The sequence below is a fragment of the Podarcis filfolensis genome (genome assembly GCF_964270895.1).
Source record: "Podarcis filfolensis genome assembly, chromosome: 13".
NCBI classification, from domain to species: domain Eukaryota; kingdom Metazoa; phylum Chordata; class Lepidosauria; order Squamata; family Lacertidae; genus Podarcis; species Podarcis filfolensis.
The window spans coordinates 9986131-10004243 of record NC_139615.1 but is presented as its reverse complement, the minus strand read 5'-3'; the positions used below and the strand labels follow the sequence as shown (position 1 = coordinate 10004243).

The following is an 18113-nucleotide window of genomic DNA, read 5'->3' as shown; positions in this document are numbered from 1 at the left end:
ACAATTGTTGCACCAAGACTCTGAGATGACGCCTGAATCTTTAGAATTTAGGGTGGAAAATATGGATATTCCACATCTCACCACTTCCCTCCCCCCAGACAACAAATGACAAGAGCTTGGTGTGATATCCAAAATGTTACACAGAGCTTGCCAAAGCTTCATAATTTTTGTCACTCTCTTTTGTACATTGAAGTGATAAACCTTAAAGGCATTCAAAGAATGGAGTGCGAAAATCAAACAGCACTGATGTATTTTGTCCTCTTGGGGATTCCATACCCACCTGAGCTACATGCTGCTTTATTTTGCTTCTTTGCATCCATCTACTTGCTGACCCTCCTTAGTAATCTCCTGGTCCTCTTGGCTGTGATATGCGAACCACAGCTGCACAAGCCCATGTACTGGTTCCTCTGCCACTTGTCCGTCTTGGACATTGCCACCTCGACCGTAGTGGTGCCCAAATTGATTGCTGGGTTTGTGGAGGGTGGTGGGACCATCTCCTTTGCTGGTTGTGTGAGCCAACTCTTCTTCTACCACTTTGTGGGGTGCACAGAATGCTTCCTCTACACCGTGATGGCTTATGACCGCTTCCTGGCCATCTGCCGGCCTCTCCATTATGGCACCCTCATGAACCACAATGCCTGCCTCTGGCTTGCTATTGGCACATGGGCAGGTGGTTGTTTGCACTCAGCCATGGAGACAGCTCTCACCTTCCGCTTGCCCTATGGACCAGGGAATGAGGTGAGGTATATCTTCTGTGACATTCCAGCTGTGCTGAAACTTGCCTGTGCTGATACAACCCTCAATGAGATGGTGACCTTGATTGATGTCGGTCTTGTAGCCATGACTTGTGTTTTCCTTCTCCTCATTTCTTATATGTACATTGTTTTGGCAGTCCTAAGGATTCGCAGTGCCGAGGGGCGACGGCGTGCCTTCTCTACATGTACATCCCATATCATTATTGTAATGATCTGCTATATTCCTCTAACCTTTACTTATCTAAGACCAGGAGCACAAGATCCACTGGGAGGGGTGGTGGCTGTGTTTTACACCACAGTGACTCCCTTCCTGAACCCTGTCATATACACTCTAAGAAACAAGGAGATGAAAGCTGCTGTCTTGAGACTAGGAGGCAGGAAAGCATAGTTCCTTTCCCATGTGCATGCTCAGACAGATCTTTCTAAGGTCTGTTTCTGGTTGCATCTTACACTTTCAAGATATAGTCATGGCCACTAACTTGGATGGCCTTCAAAGGGTTTTAGAAAAATTATTGTGAGATAAAGTTACCAGTGGCTACTAGTATGTCTCTGAAATCATAAGTAGGGTGCTGTTTAGCTCCTGCCCTGCTAGCTGGCTTACCATAGGCACCTGCTTGGTCAATGTGAGAACACAATGCTAGATTAGATGGACCTTTGGACAATGACCACAATGTTGATGAAGATTATTCTTATGATAACAATGATAATAATAGTATGACGTATTCTGAAAATGGCTTGGAGAAATGATCGAGTAGAAGACTGTAGTCCAGGGGTCAGCAGAATTTTTCAGCAGGGGGCCGGTCCACTGTCCAGACTTAGACCTTGGGGGTGGGGGTGGGCGGCGGACTATATTTTGAAAAAAATAATGAATGAATTCCTATGCCCCACAAATAACCCAGAAATGCGTTTTAAATAAAAGCACACATTCTACACATGTAAAAACACCAGGCAGGCCCCACAAATAACCCAGAGATGCATTTTATATAAAAGGACACATTCTACTGATGTAAAAACATGCTGATGCCCGGACTGTCTGTGGGTCGGATTTAGAAGGCAATTGGGCTGGATCCGGCCCCCGGTCCTTAGTTTGCCTACCCAAGCTGTAGTCATATCCAAACCATCTCAAGCACATCTCAAGCACATGGTTTTCCCCAACAGGACAAATGTGTGTAACTGATGTACATGTGTAAGTGCCCAACATGCTTTGTTGACCTGTGGCTAAGCAATGAACTGGCTGCACAGTCAAGTATTTTGAGGGGATGTGGAAGCTATAGGAAACCTCCGTCCCTGATGTTTGACCTGTGAGCGTCCACTTGCACATTCAAGTGGGCTTCTCTTGCAGTTGCAATCGGGGATTGAGGAAGGTGCACTGGAGAATTCAGCCTTGCTATTACGGGTTTGCCTGAGAACGTCTCTTGCAGTGGCCAGGAAAATTGGCTTCCAGGTGGAGAGATCAAAATTAGAAACAGAATTGTTGGAACCCAATACTAAGAATTTGTCAAGAATGTATAACTTGCTGTTGAAATGGAATACACAGGATGAGACGGTTAAATCAGCTATGATTAAATGGGCACAAGACATTGGTCATGACATTATGTTTGCTGACTGGGAACAGTTATGGACTACCGGTATAAAGTTTACGGCATGTAATGCCTTAAGAGAGAACATTATGAAAATGATCTACAGGTGGTACATGACCCCAGTCAAGCTTGCAAAAATCTATCACACGCCCAATAATAAATGCTGGAAATGTAAGGAAACTGAAGGTACTTTCTACCACCTTTGGTGGACGTGCCCAAGGATCAAGGCCTTCTGGGAAATGATCTATAATGAAATTAAGAAGGAACTTAAGTGTACTTTTCACAAGAAACCAGAGGCCTTCCTCCTGGGCATGGTAGGCCAATTGGTGTCAAGGAAAGATAGGATGTTCTTTATGTATGCTACAACAGCAGCAAGAGTTCTTTTAGCAAAGTACTGGAAGACACAAGAATTACCCACGCTGGAAGAGTGGCAGACGAAGGTGATTCACTATATGGGACTGGCCGAGATGACCGGCAGAATCCGTGACCAAGGGAAAGAGACGGTGGAAGAAGATTGGAAGAAATTTAAAGTTTATCTTAAGAACTGTTGTAAAATTAATGAGTGCTAAAATGTCATGGGTAACGTAAAACAGAATTGCAGCGATAAATGATTGGGTAAGAGAAAAAGGATTAAAGAAATTGAATCATAAGTAATTGAAATTAGGGGTTGCTGAAAAAGTTTAAAACAGGGATGCAGAAAAGGGAGGTATGGGGAAGTCGTTGAAACAAGGTATAAGAAAAAAAGGTTATGAAATTATACGTGTTTACATGTTTGTTTTGTCAATGTGTTATGTTGTGAATTGTTAGTTTCTGTGTGTTAATATATGTTGTAAAACCAATAAAAATTTATTATAAAAAAAAGAGAACGTCTCTTGCAGTGATTCAGTTGGACAACCATCTTGCTTCAAGCAAAAGAAGGATGGCAAGTATAGCTTATTACACATGTACACAACATGCACCATTGCCATGACAAATGGCTTGAATCAGGGCACAGAGTCATAGAGTTTGGTGGAGGCTTTGTAGACCATTTACCCCAGCATACAGCTTAATAAAATAAATCCAGCATCACAGAGATGGCTGCCCAGCTTCTCTTTGAAGACCTCTAGCAGCGGAGAGCTTACCACGCCTGTAGTTAACTGGTTCCATTGCCGTAAACAAATTTCTCCTGACGTTCATGTGAAATTGATTGTCCTGTAACTTGAGCCCATTAAAGTTTGTTCTTCCCTCTGGCACTGTGTTCATCCTCTTTCTTCCATTTGACAAGTGGAATTCCTACAAGTCCGACAAGTGAAATTCCGAAGATGAAGATTGCATGCCAGTTTATTTGTATCAGAAACATTAGAGTCATGTGAGAGGTATCTTCAGCATCACCTCGTTCACTGGGGTGAAACATCTGATACAGTTCACATTTAAAGGTGGACCTACCTAATTCTCACTTCCTGAAATGATACATGAACTGAAACACATCCTTCAAAATTTGCACTGAATTTTGCACTGCAAATACTGTAATGTGTACCAAAACATACACAGCAAGGTAAAGTGACCATAAAATGAATGTTAACAAAAATGTATACAAAAATGTGTGTGTTAAGCACATTCATGTATAAAAGTTCGTATATTACAAGGAATTTGCCCCTAATATGATGAGTTTTCATGAGTTTTTTTTTAAAAAAGAAATTGCAAGCTGATGTGGAAATGTGGAGAAATGACCTTAAATCTGCAAAGATGAGAAATGGAGATTAACAAAAAAATTACAAGTTCACCCATCCCTATGCTTTACTGTTCTATTAATATAATTACTTGGAGTCAAAGTAGATGTTTCAAGAGATCAATGATCAGGATCTGTTTCTAAAAGTTTTTTAAAAGTTTGAGAAAGTTGCCTTTTAATTTATTACTTATATAAATTGCAGTTGTGAGGGGCCCTGATTCAGACTGGGATCATGCCTGTTTTCCTGATTCACACTAGCCAAACTGAATCTGTTATCTGCACCACATACAGGTACACTTACAATACCTGTATGTTTTGCTTCGCAGAGTGAAAATAAATTTAGGGAGAGATTTTAAAATTTTATTTAAACATGAGAGAAAGGGTTAACTTTCACTCCAGAGTAATGTGATCCCAATCCAGTATCGTGTGTCTGCTATTATTATTATTAGGTAGACGTACCCTCTCCCAACATCACATCTTGTTGGGCCTCAATGCTGATGCTCTTAGTATTCCTGAAAGTGAAAATATGGACAAAATTGTTGAGTTGTTTTTTGTTTAGGTCAAAGTTGTTGAGCTTTTTGGGGGAACGTTTTGCCGTAACGACTCCTGCCCTGCAGTGATAGCTGCCAGATGGGATTTTCTTTTTTTTAGGAGACACACAGATTAAGGGATGTAAAGAGTGTCTCCCTGATATTACAGCTAAGTAGAACAGCTGCTGGCTGATAAATCCTCCCACAACTCACTTCTTCATTCAGCCTGCCTTTCTCTCAGGAGTAGCCCCTCCCCCTCAGACCCTGTGCTCTAGAAGAGCACACAGCCGCATCCACAAACAAACAAACTCACAATCAAATCTCCAAACAGCTCAGACAACCAACCAGCCTTAAACCAAAAGACACAAGCTCACTTTCTTCAGCCTCCTCCACCAATCCCTCACCTCTGTTCATGAGTCCTGGTCACGAGCCCCTGGTCACGAGCCGCCAGAAGTGGTATTTCTTCTGTGATGTTTTCCCATCTTGTAATCATCACCATCACCATCACCATCATCATAATTTTTTATTTATACCCTGCCTATCCAGCTGGGTTTCCCCAGCCACTCTGGGCAGCTTCCAACAAAAGATTAAAAATACAGTGATACCTCTGGTTACATACTTAATTCGTTCTGGAGGTCAGTTCTTAACCTGAAACTATTCTTAACCTGAGGTATCACTTTAGCTAATGGGGCCTCCTGCTGCTGCCGCGCCGCCGGAGCACGATTTGTGTTCTCATCCTGAAGCAAAGTTCTTAACCCGAGGTACTATTTCTGGGTTAGTGGAATCTGTAACCTGAAGCATACGTAACCTGAAGCATATGTAACCCGAGGTACGACTGTACATTTAAACATCAGTCATTAAAAACTTCCTTAAACAGGGCTGCCTTCAGATGTCTTCTAAACTTCAGATAGTTGTTTATTTCTTTGACATCTGATGGGAGGGCGTTCCACAGGGCGGGCGCCACCACGAGAAGGCCCTCTGCCTGGTTCCCTGTAACCTCACTTCTCGCAGTGAGGGAACTGCCAGAAGACCCTCAGAGCTGGACATCAGTGTCTGGGCAGAACGATGGGTGGAGATGCTTCTTCAGGTATACTGGGCCAAAGCCAGTTAGGGCTTTAAAGGTCAGCACCAACACTTTGAATTGTGCTCGGAAACGTACTGGGAAACATATGCATCTTGCATAAGGTAATGTCTGAAATGATGAAACCATTTCACTTAGTTTGCTATCTCCTTGGAGGTTTCAGGCTTGGGAAACTGGTGAGCCATCAGGGATCAAGTCCCTTATGGTTGTCAAACTATTAAACAACAAACAAACCTGGTTGAGACACCAGGATGAGCAAAAGAGGATGGCATAAAAGCAGTGAAGCCACTGGAGTTAAGGAACAGTGTGGCACTATGTATGGTGTTCATGAGTAATGTCTCTAAAATTCATTCTCCCATTAGTTGTGCATGAGTTTGAATTAGAACATTAATTTCTTCTGCACTAATTGATTATGTGCTCTGGAAAACTGAATGCATCCTGTAGGTAAGTCAAAAGGCAGATGTGTGTGTGAATAGATCTGTGAGAGATGGCATTCTTCCACAACCAAATTGTTGTGGCTGATGTGAGAATAGCTGGTGGCATCACAATGATGGTGAAGGAGTTATGGGGAATTGGCTTCATTTTGCATCCAAATTTCTCTGGCACCTGAATTGGTTTTCCACATCACCAGTGTTGCACAGTAAACATTGGTTTATTTCTTCACACAAATGCATAAAACAACTATGGGATTTGCTGCTCAAGAAGTGCCAATGGTTGCAGGATTAGGCGGCTTTGAAATGGTAGTGTAAAAATGAAGGGAGTGGTAGGGCACCAGTGGGTATTAGCTACAATAGTTTAATGAAGCCTTAGGGTTCAGAGACAGGTGCCTGCTGACTGCCTGGATTTTGTAGGAGGGCATAACAGGAAATTTAGGTTTCTGCAATTAAAGTGGATTAAAGTTGTCCTGGCATGACAGCAGACCCTCCAAGTGTCCCTATTTTCCAGGGACATTCCTGATTTAGAGTAGCCATCCGAGTTTTGGATTTGATCCTGGAATGTCCAGCTATTCCTTAGGAAGTCTCTATTTTCATTGGAGAAATGTTGGAGGGTATGGAGTTATTTGACCCTTGAGCCATCTGAAGGCAATCCTGTATAGGGAAGCTTTTTAAAAAAAATGTTTAATGTTTTATTATGCTTTTATGTATGTTGGAAGCTGCCCAGAGCGGCTGGGGCAACTCAGTAAGATGTGTGGGATATAAACAGTAAAATTATCAATATGGAATGGGACGTTCCTATTTTCATTGGAGAAAGGTTGGAGGGTATGTGACGCTGCTAGTCAGTGTAGACCATATTGCGCCAGATAGCCTGATGTGGTTTAAGGCAGCTCCCCATATTCCTATCACGATTCAGAGCAGGAGAGGTGAAACAACATGAACATTCTTATTTTTCTGCTGCTGTAGGGATGGGTCTGACCAGAAGAACCACACAGTAGTGACCCATTTCATTCTCCTCGGAATCCCCAACACTGAAGGCCTCCAGACCATCCTCTTCGCTGTCTTCTTGGCTTTCTATCTCTGCACTTTGCTGGGAAATCTGACCATTATGTCGGCCGTCCTCCTCGACTTTCATCTCCACACCCCTATGTACTTTTTCCTCTGCAACCTGGCCATCCTAGACATTGGTTTCTCTTCCGTCACCACTCCCAAAATGTTATCTATCCTTTGGGGACAAAGCAGGACCATCTCCGTAGGGGGATGCATGTCCCAGGTCTTCTTCTACCATTTTATGGGATGTTCTGAGTGCCTGCTTTATACTGTCATGGCTTATGATCGCTACATTGCCATCTGTTACCCACTGCGGTACATGGTCATTATGAACTGGAAGGTGTGCATCATCTTGGCGGCAGGTACATGGCTCGCCAGTTCTGTTCAGGGCATCGTTCTCACCAGCCTCACGTTCACATTGCCTTACTGTGGCCCTAATGTAATAGATTATTTCTTCTGTGATGTTTTCCCAGTTGTCAAGTTGGCCTGTGCAGATACTACCAACATCGAAGCTGTGGGCTTCAACAATATTGGCATTGTGGGTGTGACCTGCTTCTTCCTCATCCTCTTGTCTTATGTCCGCATCATTTACTCCATTGCACGGATGAATTCTGGGGAGGGGAGGCGCAAAGCGGCCTCCACATGTGCCTCCCATCTTCTGGTGGTTACCTTTTTCTTTGGACCCTGTGCCTTGATTTACACCCAGCCGTCTCTGAGTGGGGTCCTGGTCACCCCGGTGCAGATCTTTGGCAATGTTGTTACACCCATGCTCAACCCAGTCATCTACACTCTGCGCAATAAGGATGTGAAAGCAGCCCTGAAGAAACTAATGGGGAGGCAGACAGTCCCAAAGTTGATGGCACATTAAGGAACATCATGTTCCTAAAGGGTGCATGCTTGGAATAAACATTTTGGCCTTTTATTGAGCATATTTGAGCATATTACAGTGGTACCTTGGTTCTCAAACTTAATCTGTTCCAGAAGTCTGTTCCAAAACCAACGTGTTCCAAAACCAAGGCGCTCTTTCCCATAGAAAGTAATTTAAAAACAACCCCTAAAACAGCAATTTAACATGAATTTTACTCTCTAACGACACCATTGATCCATAAAATGAAAGCAATAATTAATGTACTGTACTATAAAATAAATAAGACAGTATTGTAGATGATAAAAAATTTAAAAAAAAATTTTTTTACCTGCAAAGATGATAGTCATTGTTTAGATGGGGGGCTTCTACCCATTTCCACAGTCACACATTCAATCAATCAATCAGTAGCTGGACTGGGTTCCACATAGTCACAAAAACAAATTAACTGAAAAAGCCTCAGAAATAAAAACGCAAAATAAATAGCAAAAACAAAAGCGCCAAACTCAATCTATTCCGGAAGTCCGTTTGACTTTTGAAATGTTCAAAAACCAAGGTGCAGCTTCTGATTGGTACAGGTGCTCTGGAAACAATAGCCGACAGCTGAACTCTACGTTCAGCTTCCAAAAAATGTTTGAAAACTGGAACACTTACTTCTGGGTTTTTGGCATTTGAGAACCAAGGCATTTGAGAACCAAGGTACCACTGTACACCTATCCTGGTTGGGCTGCACTGGCTACCAATTAGTTCCTGGGCCCAATTCAAAGTGTTGGTTTTGGTGCTCGCTCTGACAGCACATATACTAAAGTGTTGGTTTAGACCTACAAAGCCTTAAATGTCTTAGGACTGCAATACCTCAAGGATCGCCTCTCTCCATATGAACCTACCTGGACCCTGAGATCATCTTGTGAGGCCCTTCTTAGTGTGCTTCCTCCGTGAGAGATCCAGAGGGTGGATCCACATCAACGGGCCTTTTCTGCAGTGGCTCTCAGTTTGTGGAATGCTTTCCCCAGTGAGGTTCGCCTGGTGCCTTCATTATACACCTTTAGGCGCCAGGCAAAAACGTTCCTCTTTAATCAGGCCATTGACTGACTGACATCCAGTGCCCTTTTAAAATGTGTGTGTGGAATTTATGGAGCTGGCAGAACTGACTGGGAGAATCCACGATCAGAAAGAAGAGGAGCACCAAGAAGATTGGAAGAAATTTAAAGACTATTTAGTTAAATATTGTAATATAAGATAATTAGAAGATACCTGAAAGTATCTGATAGGCCTAGGATTAGAATAAGAACGTTGTATAGTAATATGGATTTAAGCCAATAAGAAAAGAGAGGAAGATAGTAAATTGAAGGAGTTAATTGTTATTTTTGTTATAAATGTGGAAAATTAATATATTTTTTGAAAAATAAAAAAAATAAAATGTGTGTGTGGGATTATTGGGTTCTTCTTGTTCTTGTTTTTGTTTTTATTATGCATTTTGTGTTTTTCTGATGTGATTTTATGTTGTGAACCACGAGACCTGCAAATGTAGGGAGGTATACAATTTTTTAAAATAATAATAATAATAGTAATAATAATAATAATTCAGTGTCCTCTTCAAATGTAATCATGAATGTATCACTAGTATATTGCTTTCTGCAGCCCATGGTATGGTGGTCAAGAATCTTGGAGATTTCTTCTTTTCCCTGTCATTCTTAATATAGTAATGGTGCTGTTAGAACAGCCTTTGTCAACCTGGTGCCCTCCACATGGCTTTGCACAGCAGGTCCCATCACCCTTGGCCAAGCTGCCTATGGATGATGGGAGCTGTAGTCTGGAAGGAACCAAACTGCTCTAGGATGGATTAGACAGTTGCACTGGTGCACTGCCAGTGAATTCACTGGAGCCCCCATTCTTTCGAATGCTTGAATACTGCTACCCCAAACTTGATTCCTCAAGTGAAGGCTTCTGGATGTCTCTGCAGTTGGATCCAGATTAAGTTAGTCACATTTATGTAAGCTTCTGTTGAACTCAGTGTGATATCCAAGACTAGCTTGAACCCTAGACTAGTCCGCATTGAACTCCATGTGACCAAAGAACTCACTCCTGAGAAAGCTAAGCAGTCTATAGCCTATTTTTCTTGAGAAGAATACTTCCCACTGGTTTTAATGTGCTGATACGTTTCGTGGCATTATACACTGCTGTTCTGGGGGACACAAACATGTTGTCTAGCGATAAGAAGATATCTGCGAAGACAAATTTGGAAACATGAGGAACACAAAGAAGTAAGGTCTCTCTCTCTCTCTCTCTCTCTCTCTCTCTCTCTCTCTCTCTCTCTCTCTCTCTCTCCATGCTTCAGAACTGAGACACAGCCTGATTTTAGTTGGACCCAACATTTGTCTTTAGCAGAAGCAGTGATGGTAGGGGGAAATGGTCAAATAATCTCTGGATGTCAGTGTCTAACCACTAGGGATATTTTTCAGTTAAAATATACCATACCAGTTGGGAGTCCAGGACATCTCCTCCCAAACTACATATGAACCAAATGAAATGATTTACATAAGAGAGGAGATGAATTTGGGCAAATGTCGTCTATGCAAAATTTCATTATTCTTGTTTTAGTCTCCATTTATTAATTTCTGAATGACCTTTCGTGTATGTCTCACAAGGTGTTTTATCAATGTACCATAAAACAACTAAGATAGTTTTTCCAGCTTGATGAAAAAGTCTCTGCTGCAGGTTTTTATTTTATATTATTTTAATGCCTATCTTCTGTTGTGTTTTTTCCATTCTCTTGTTTGGTGGGATTTTATTTCTTATGTTTCAGACTCACTTTGCCATCTTGAGAAATATGAGTCAATCCTGGGTGTAACTATTTCCAATGCATATAATTTTAAATGCCCTGCCTTGCTTTTGTATGCTGACTTGATCCCATTTTATTGCTTATTTGTATTTGTTATTCAAAGCATTTGTATTTCATAGTCATAATATAAAATCCTATTAAAACAAAAGTACAATGATTTACTTCAAGGGGAGTAATAATACCACTCTATTCTGCCTTGGTCAGACCACACCTGGAATACTGTGTCCAGTTCTGGGTACCACAATTTAAGAAGGATGTTGAGAAGCTGTAACACAGGCTTCCTCAACCTCGGCCCTCCAGATGTTTTGAGGCTACAATTCCCATCATCCCTGATCACTGGTCCTGCTAGCTAGTGATCGTGGGAGTTGTAGGCCAAAAACATCTGGAGGGCCGAGGTTGAGGAACCCTACTGTAACAAGTGCAGAGGAGGGCAACCAAGATGATCATGGATCTGGAAACCAAGCCTTATGAGGAATGGTTGAGGGAATTGGGTATGTTTAGCCAGGAGAAGAGGAGACTGAGAAGAGATATGACAGCCATCTTCAAATATCTCAAGGGCTGTCACATGGAAGATGGAGCAAGCTTGTTTTCTCATGCTCTGGAGGCTTGGACCTGAATCAAAGGCTTCAAGTTACAAGAAAGGAGATTCTGACAGTAAAAGCTGTTCAATAGTAGAAGAGTCTCCCTCGGGAGGTTGTGGACTCTCCTTCCTTTGGAGGTTTTTAAGCAGAGGTTGTATGGCCATCTCTCATGGATGCTTTAGGTGAGATTCTTGCATTGCAGGGGGTTGGACTAGATGATCCTTTGGGTTCCTTCCAGATCTACAATTCTATGATTCTATGTTATAATTATTATTTTCCTTTTTTTGTATGTTTGCATTTTCATAATACTCTTTTTAAACACTTTTTTTTTAAAAAAGGATATATGTGAAAGCTGTCATTGTCAATCCCAAAAGGACTGCAATGATGATGATAATGATGTGTTACACCATGGATAGGCAAACAAAGGCCCGGGAGCTGGATCCGGCCCAATCGCCTCCTCAATTCAGCCCACGGACGGTCCAGAAATCAGTGTGTTTTTACATGAGTAGAATGTGTCCTTTTATTTAAAATGCATCTCTAGGTTATTTGTGGGGCATAGGAATTTGTTCACACCCCCCCAAAAAAAATAGTCCGGCCCCCCACAAAGTCTGAGGGACAGTGGACCGGCCCCCTGCTGAAAAAGTTTGCTGACCCCTGTGTTACACAATATACTTGAACTGTTAAGAGCTGTTTCTTATACAGTGGTACCTGGGGTTAAGAACTTAATTTGTTCTGGAGGTCCGTTCTTAACCTGAAACTGTTCTTAACCTGAGGTACCACTTTAGTGAATGGGGCCTCCTTCTGCTGCTGTGCGATTTCTGTTCTCATCCTGAAGCAAAGTTCTTAACCTGAGGTATTATTTCTGGGTTAGCAGAGTCTGTAACCTGAAGCGTCTGTAACGCGAGGTACCACTGTATAAGCAATCAAAGAGCCATAGGGATATGATCACTGGGGTCTTAGATACTTCAATTTACTTGAAATAGTAACATCTCAAAGGAGTTTACTTGGAGATGGCGTTTTTGTTTGTCACTGTGTTTCTGGTGTGATAGGACTTTAAGGAATATAAATACATTTGGGGTTGAGGGAGACAGAGAGAGGCACCACATGGGGCCACAGCCACAAACCATTCTGAGGGAATCCTAGTGGGTGCAAGTGCCTCATGTTGGGAGGAACCAGAGAGCATTCAGCAACTCTTAAATTGTCAGCATGTGAGAGTGCCTGAGCCAAGTCGTGCTGCGGATGCGGATAAGGAGGAAGAGGCAGGGACGAGAGTGACACAGAAGAGGAGGAACTCAGAAGAGACAAAGAGACTGCGGCAGTAGAAAAGGTGAAGAAAGAGGAACGCGGGAAGAAGATGGAGGAGGTAGAGAGAAAAGGAGTGAGCTTCAAGGGGAAACAGTGCTGCTTCGGTGAGGACAATGAAGAGCAGAAAAGAGGAAGAATGATAGGATGGAAAGGGAGCCAGAAAGTGAGAAAGGGGTGAAAAGGCTGGCAGGAATGGAAACTGTACAGGATGAGATAGGAGAGGAAACTCTATAAGGGAAGAGTGGATGGAGGAAAGACAAGAAAGAGGGAGAGAGGGGAAATGCAGGCAGAGGAGAACATGTATAGGGGGAAAAAAAAGAGTTTCATCCTGTGATGAAAGGGAGCAACCATACTCTTTGAGTAAGGTCTGCAGAACAAGAGACCTTCTGGGGGTCTGCAGACTTCTGGGTCTGAAGGTAGGGTTAGAGCTGACATAACGAAGACCATGAAAAGGATGTCAGGAATACCACAGCTGAATGCAACAGTAGCAAAAGAGGATTCTTAACTTAAGAAGAGTTGGACTTATCTTCTGAACAGATTCCATCTTTGGAGAGGCTTCTTCTCTCTCCACCAAGAGCAGATGGCCAGCAGACACTTTGAGATAAGGTGTCGTCTAATAATTTATTAGACCAAGTTGAAAGCTCTCCTCTTAACTCCCTAGCTGTGTTGCAATTCTTCTTTGCTTTAGAGGCAAAGTGTGGTTGAGATATGTTTGTGCTAGAATAAAGGGCTGAGATCAAGAGTTATTGATGCTTACCATAATTTCTCAAACACAGAATGGTCTAAGTTAGGCTGCAATTCTATACTTACTTGAATGGCATCACAAAACATCTTAACACTCTGTAGAAAAATTTCTGAAGGAGGAGATAAAGCTGTTTGTGCACTAATTTGGAAGCAATCTAATGAACAGACTAGTAGGTAACTGGTTCCTAGTGGTCAGGACATTCACCTGAACATCTTGGTTACTGTTCTTTACTGTATTAAGATGGATAACCAGGGTACTTAGCATGCCCCTGTAGAGTAAAATTGCATCCTTTAATATATCTGTGTTCATTATTTATTTAGATTCTGAAGCATCCCCATGAACAAAACCTTGAACCAAAAAGATTTGCATATTAGTGTGGTGGTTAAGAGTATAAATCAGGAGATCCTTGGTCAGCTCATATATGATCTTTCTGTGTGTCCTCAGACGAGTCATTTTGTGACCTAACTTGCTGAATTTGTTGTAATGTTAATACCGATAAAACACTTTGAGACCCTTGGGGAAAACAAGAAATATACAGAAGAGGAGTGGCTTGATGTATGTCCAGAATGCCTTTGTCTCATCCCTGAGCAACACAGCCACAATATCTTCCCTCAAGTGGCACCTGCAACAAATTGCTTTAGTGTATTCCCGCTCAAGCCAATGTGAAACAGGGGCCGGATGTTGCTTTTAAGATCACATATAGTGTGTGGTGGAGAAGGGGCACCTTTTTCAGCCCCTTCTCACCCAAAGGACCTTTACCTGCTATGCTATGTGGTATTAAAGTATGCTGTGCTATACAGAGCAATACATTAGCAATCCTCATACAAGAAGGAAACCAACATTAAGGGCAGATCTACACCATATATTCAGAGCATCTCCAATGCACATTTAAAACATGTGACTACCCCACCCAGTCCTGTGGTTTCCCCCTCACAGAGCTACAGTTCCCAGTACCCTTAACAAACTGCAGTTCCCAGGATTCTTTGGGGGAAAGTCATGTGATATAACTGTGTATTGGATGTTCTTGAAGTGGACGGTCTAGATCTCCCCTAAGAAATTTCATCGAGGGCCTGATTAGTTCATGACTCATAACTTTTGTTCTGCATGTTGTTGTTGCTAGTTCTGTTCTTCACCCCTTACTTACTGACTATGCCCATGATTTTACATTACAGAGATGGAATACAAAAATCAAACTCCATTGACTGAGTTTGTCCTTGCTGGCTTTCCATACCCCAAGAACTTGGTGGGTCCTTTATTCATCTTCTTCCTGCTTATCTACTTACTGACTCTCCTTGGAAACTTTCTGATTTTGTTGGTTGTGATGTCCAATCCCCAGCTCCACAAGCCCATGTACTGGTTCCTTTGCCACCTGTCCTTCTTGGACATGACGGTCTCCACTGTGATTGTCCCCAAGGTGATTGCTGGGTTTCTAGAGGGTGGTGGGAGCATCTCCTTTGGGGGCTGTGTGTGCCAACTCTTCTTCTTCCACTTCCTGGGCTGCACGGAATGCTTCCTCTACACTCTGATGGCCTATGACCGTTTCCTGGCCATTTGCAAGCCACTCCATTATGGCACCATCATGAGCCGTAGGACGTGCCTCTTCCTTGCCATGGGTACCTGGCTTGGTGGCTGTCTTCACTCTGTGATGGAGACAGCCCTTGTTTTCCGCCTGCCCTTTGGGTGGAGAAACCAGGTGAATTATATCTTCTGTGATATCCCAGCGGTGCTGAAGCTGGTTTGTGCTGACACGGCACTCAATGAGGTGGTAACCATGGTTGATGTTGGCTTTGTAGCCACCACTTGCTTCTTTCTCATCCTGACTTCCTACGTGTACATTTTATCTGCCATACTGAAAATCCGCAGCACTGAAGGGCGCTGGCGAGCGTTCTCCACCTGCTCAGCTCATCTTACTGCGGTGGTGACTTATTATGTGCCACTTGTTTTCATTTATCTGAGACCAGGATCGCAGGATCCATTGGACGGGGTAGTGGCTGTGTTCTACACTTCACTGACTCCACTTCTGAACCCCATAATCTATACTCTAAGGAACAAAGATATAAAAGTTGCCCTTCTAAAACTGACGGGGAGGGCACTCTAGTATGGAGCTTTGCATGGTCCATGTGTGCAATGGATTGCAGCGCAGGCTGGTATCTGCCATGGAATCCCTCGATGTGAGAAGCTATTCTTTGTAAACAATTGTTTGCGGATGTCATCAACTCACAGGAATGGGGATGAATCTTGTGAAACATTAGAGTGAGAGGTTTCGTGAGTCTGGAGTCCAGCAGTGACCAGGACACCAAATCAGAATCTACAGGGCCACTGATTAGGTACCCAATGAATCTGACGTTGGGAGATGAGAGGCTGCTGAACCAAGGTCCATAGCTGTTAGCCATGATAGCTATGCTGGGCTTTCACAGTCAGAAGCAGTAATGCTTTTCAATACCAGTTGTTGAAAACCACAAGAGGAAAGAGTGACCTTGCGTTCTGGTCCTGCTTATGAGTTTCCCAGAGGCATCTGGTTGGCCACTGAAAGAACAGGGTTCTGGACTAGATGGGCTATTGGCCTGATCCAGCAAGCTCTTCTTATGTTCTTACTTTAGAACCAGACCCGGGACCCTAATAAGAATCTTTGAGGAACTGAGTGCCTCTCACACTATACCAGAAGTGGCCACTGAAGCAACATGGATGGGGCACTGTTGCTCTCCCAACTTATTAACAGTGAGCTTACCGAGAAGGGAAGGGAGCTTGGACTGGTGCAGCATGTGGTGTTGGGATCCTTGGATGGACCCCTCCACCATGCACTGCACCAGGCCAAGCTCTCTGCGCATCACATCTCCCCTTTCACTCTCAGTGACCTGCTGTGTTGGGAAGCCAGGAGAAAAATGGTGCCTCACCGGCCACAACTGCACCACACGATCAACCCAATGGCACAGGGAATGCGAGGGGCAAGGCACCAACCTTCATGCTCTTTAAAAGTCTGTAGTCATCCAAAAATGGGGACGGAGGATAAGAAATGTTGCCACGAGGCAGATGCTAAAAAAATCCCAGTATCATCAGAAGAAGTAGCTCACCAGAAAATGTGAGAGGCTAGGACCTCCTACAAGGGATGCGGGTGGCACTGTGGGTTAAACCACAGAGCCCAGGGCTTGCCGATCAGAAGGTCGGCAGTTTGAATCCCCGTGACGGGGTGAGCTCCCGTTGCTCGGTCCCTGCTCCTGCCAACCTAGCAGTTCGAAAGCACGTGAAAGTGCAAGTAGATAAATAGGTACCGCTCTGGCAGGAAGGTAAACGGCCTTTCCGTGCGCTGCTCTGGTTCACCAGAAGTGGCTTAGTCATGCTGGCCACATGACCCGGAAGCTGTAAACTGGCTCCCTCGGCCAATAAAGCGAGATGAGCGTCGCAACCCCAGAGTCGGCCACGACTGGACCTAATGGTCAGGGATCCCTTTACCTTTACTTAGGACCTCCTACACGAGCAATATCATTTCCCTAGAATCTGGGGGACCGGCAGTGTTACTAGCCTCAAATTTCCAGGGGGCAGGATGGTTGCTAATCTCAAGCAACCTTGTTCTGTAACAGAGTCTTGCTTTGACCAAGAGCCTTGCTTTAGCCCTTTTATTATAAAAACACATTTCCCTCTATTTTAACAAAACAGGATGGATTAGAAAAGCAAATAAGGACAAATTAATGTATAGCTCATTTCCTTTCTCTAAGGTCCACCATCCTGATCTTGAAGCAGGCAAGGCTACAGCTGCTTGCTTGACCGCAGGGCTGGAAAGAGTCATCGGGTTTTTCTTTAAATTTTTGATTTAATAAAGTTTTTTCCTCATTTCTGAGAAATTGACTTGTAAATTAAGGGCATTTTGGAGTGCAGTCACACCTATGGATTTTGCCTCCATTTGGTGGCCATTTGTAGAGTGGCTGGGATAACCCAGCCAGATGGGCAGGGTATAAATAATAAATTATTATTATCATCAGTGCTTTTTTTCTTAAAAAATGCTTAGGGGTACTCTAATTTTCACTCAAGAAAACCACCATTTTATAGTTCAAATCAGGAAAAATAAATTCAGTAAATGGACAAAAGTACAAAGATTCACAAAATGTTTAGGGGTATGCGTATCCCTGCGTCCCCCCAGAAAAAAGCACTGATTATTTATCTGACAGGCCGGTCATAGGGATGGCAAATCCCAATGAAATGAAGCTTTCTTTGGTATCCATAACATTTGTTTTCTGTATCAGGTTGGGTTTTGTTGCAACATCTAATTCATGGTGTGGTCTCTTGAGAAGGTGCTTAATTTTATGAGGTAAGGCCATGAATGCCATTTGCGGAGGGTTGGTACAGTTTCTCACTCTCATTCTTTTTTTGTTTATTTAATATCACATTTCTCACTGGATTGTTATTTTATTGTTATTTTAACTTCATAATAAAGCCTGGAAAATTTAAGAAAAAGGTCTACAGATCTTCTGAGCTCTGACATGCGCATGTCTTCCATCTACTTCTCACGTATTTTAAAACCTTACGTGTTTACTCTTAGCCTGCTGGAAGACCTTGAGGTTCCATGGCTACTGCATCTCAGTCAGGAACTGAGTTAGTCGTTTGTGAAAGAGGTTCCAAGATATCTTCAAGAGCACAACACA

General features: G+C 43.0%; 2 protein-coding genes across 2 annotated transcripts; both read left to right on the top strand.

The window, feature by feature from the left end:
- Nucleotides 1–219: 219 nt before the first annotated feature.
- On the top strand, nucleotides 220–8006 carry LOC310747314 (uncharacterized protein; the record flags this gene model as incomplete). The annotated part of the gene is made up of 3 exons (XM_083581680.1): nucleotides 220–1142; nucleotides 2098–2151; nucleotides 7055–8006. The coding sequence occupies 3 exons, from the start codon at nucleotides 220–222 to the stop codon at nucleotides 8004–8006; spliced, it is 1929 nt and encodes a 642-aa protein (XP_083437806.1).
- A 6644-nt stretch (nucleotides 8007–14650) lies between these two features.
- LOC310747157 (olfactory receptor 10G6-like) lies at nucleotides 14651–15574 on the top strand (the record flags this gene model as incomplete). Its single annotated transcript, XM_083581510.1, has 1 exon — nucleotides 14651–15574. One exon carries the CDS (start codon nucleotides 14651–14653, stop codon nucleotides 15572–15574), a length of 924 nt encoding a protein of 307 aa, XP_083437636.1.
- Nucleotides 15575–18113: the final 2539 nt, after the last annotated feature.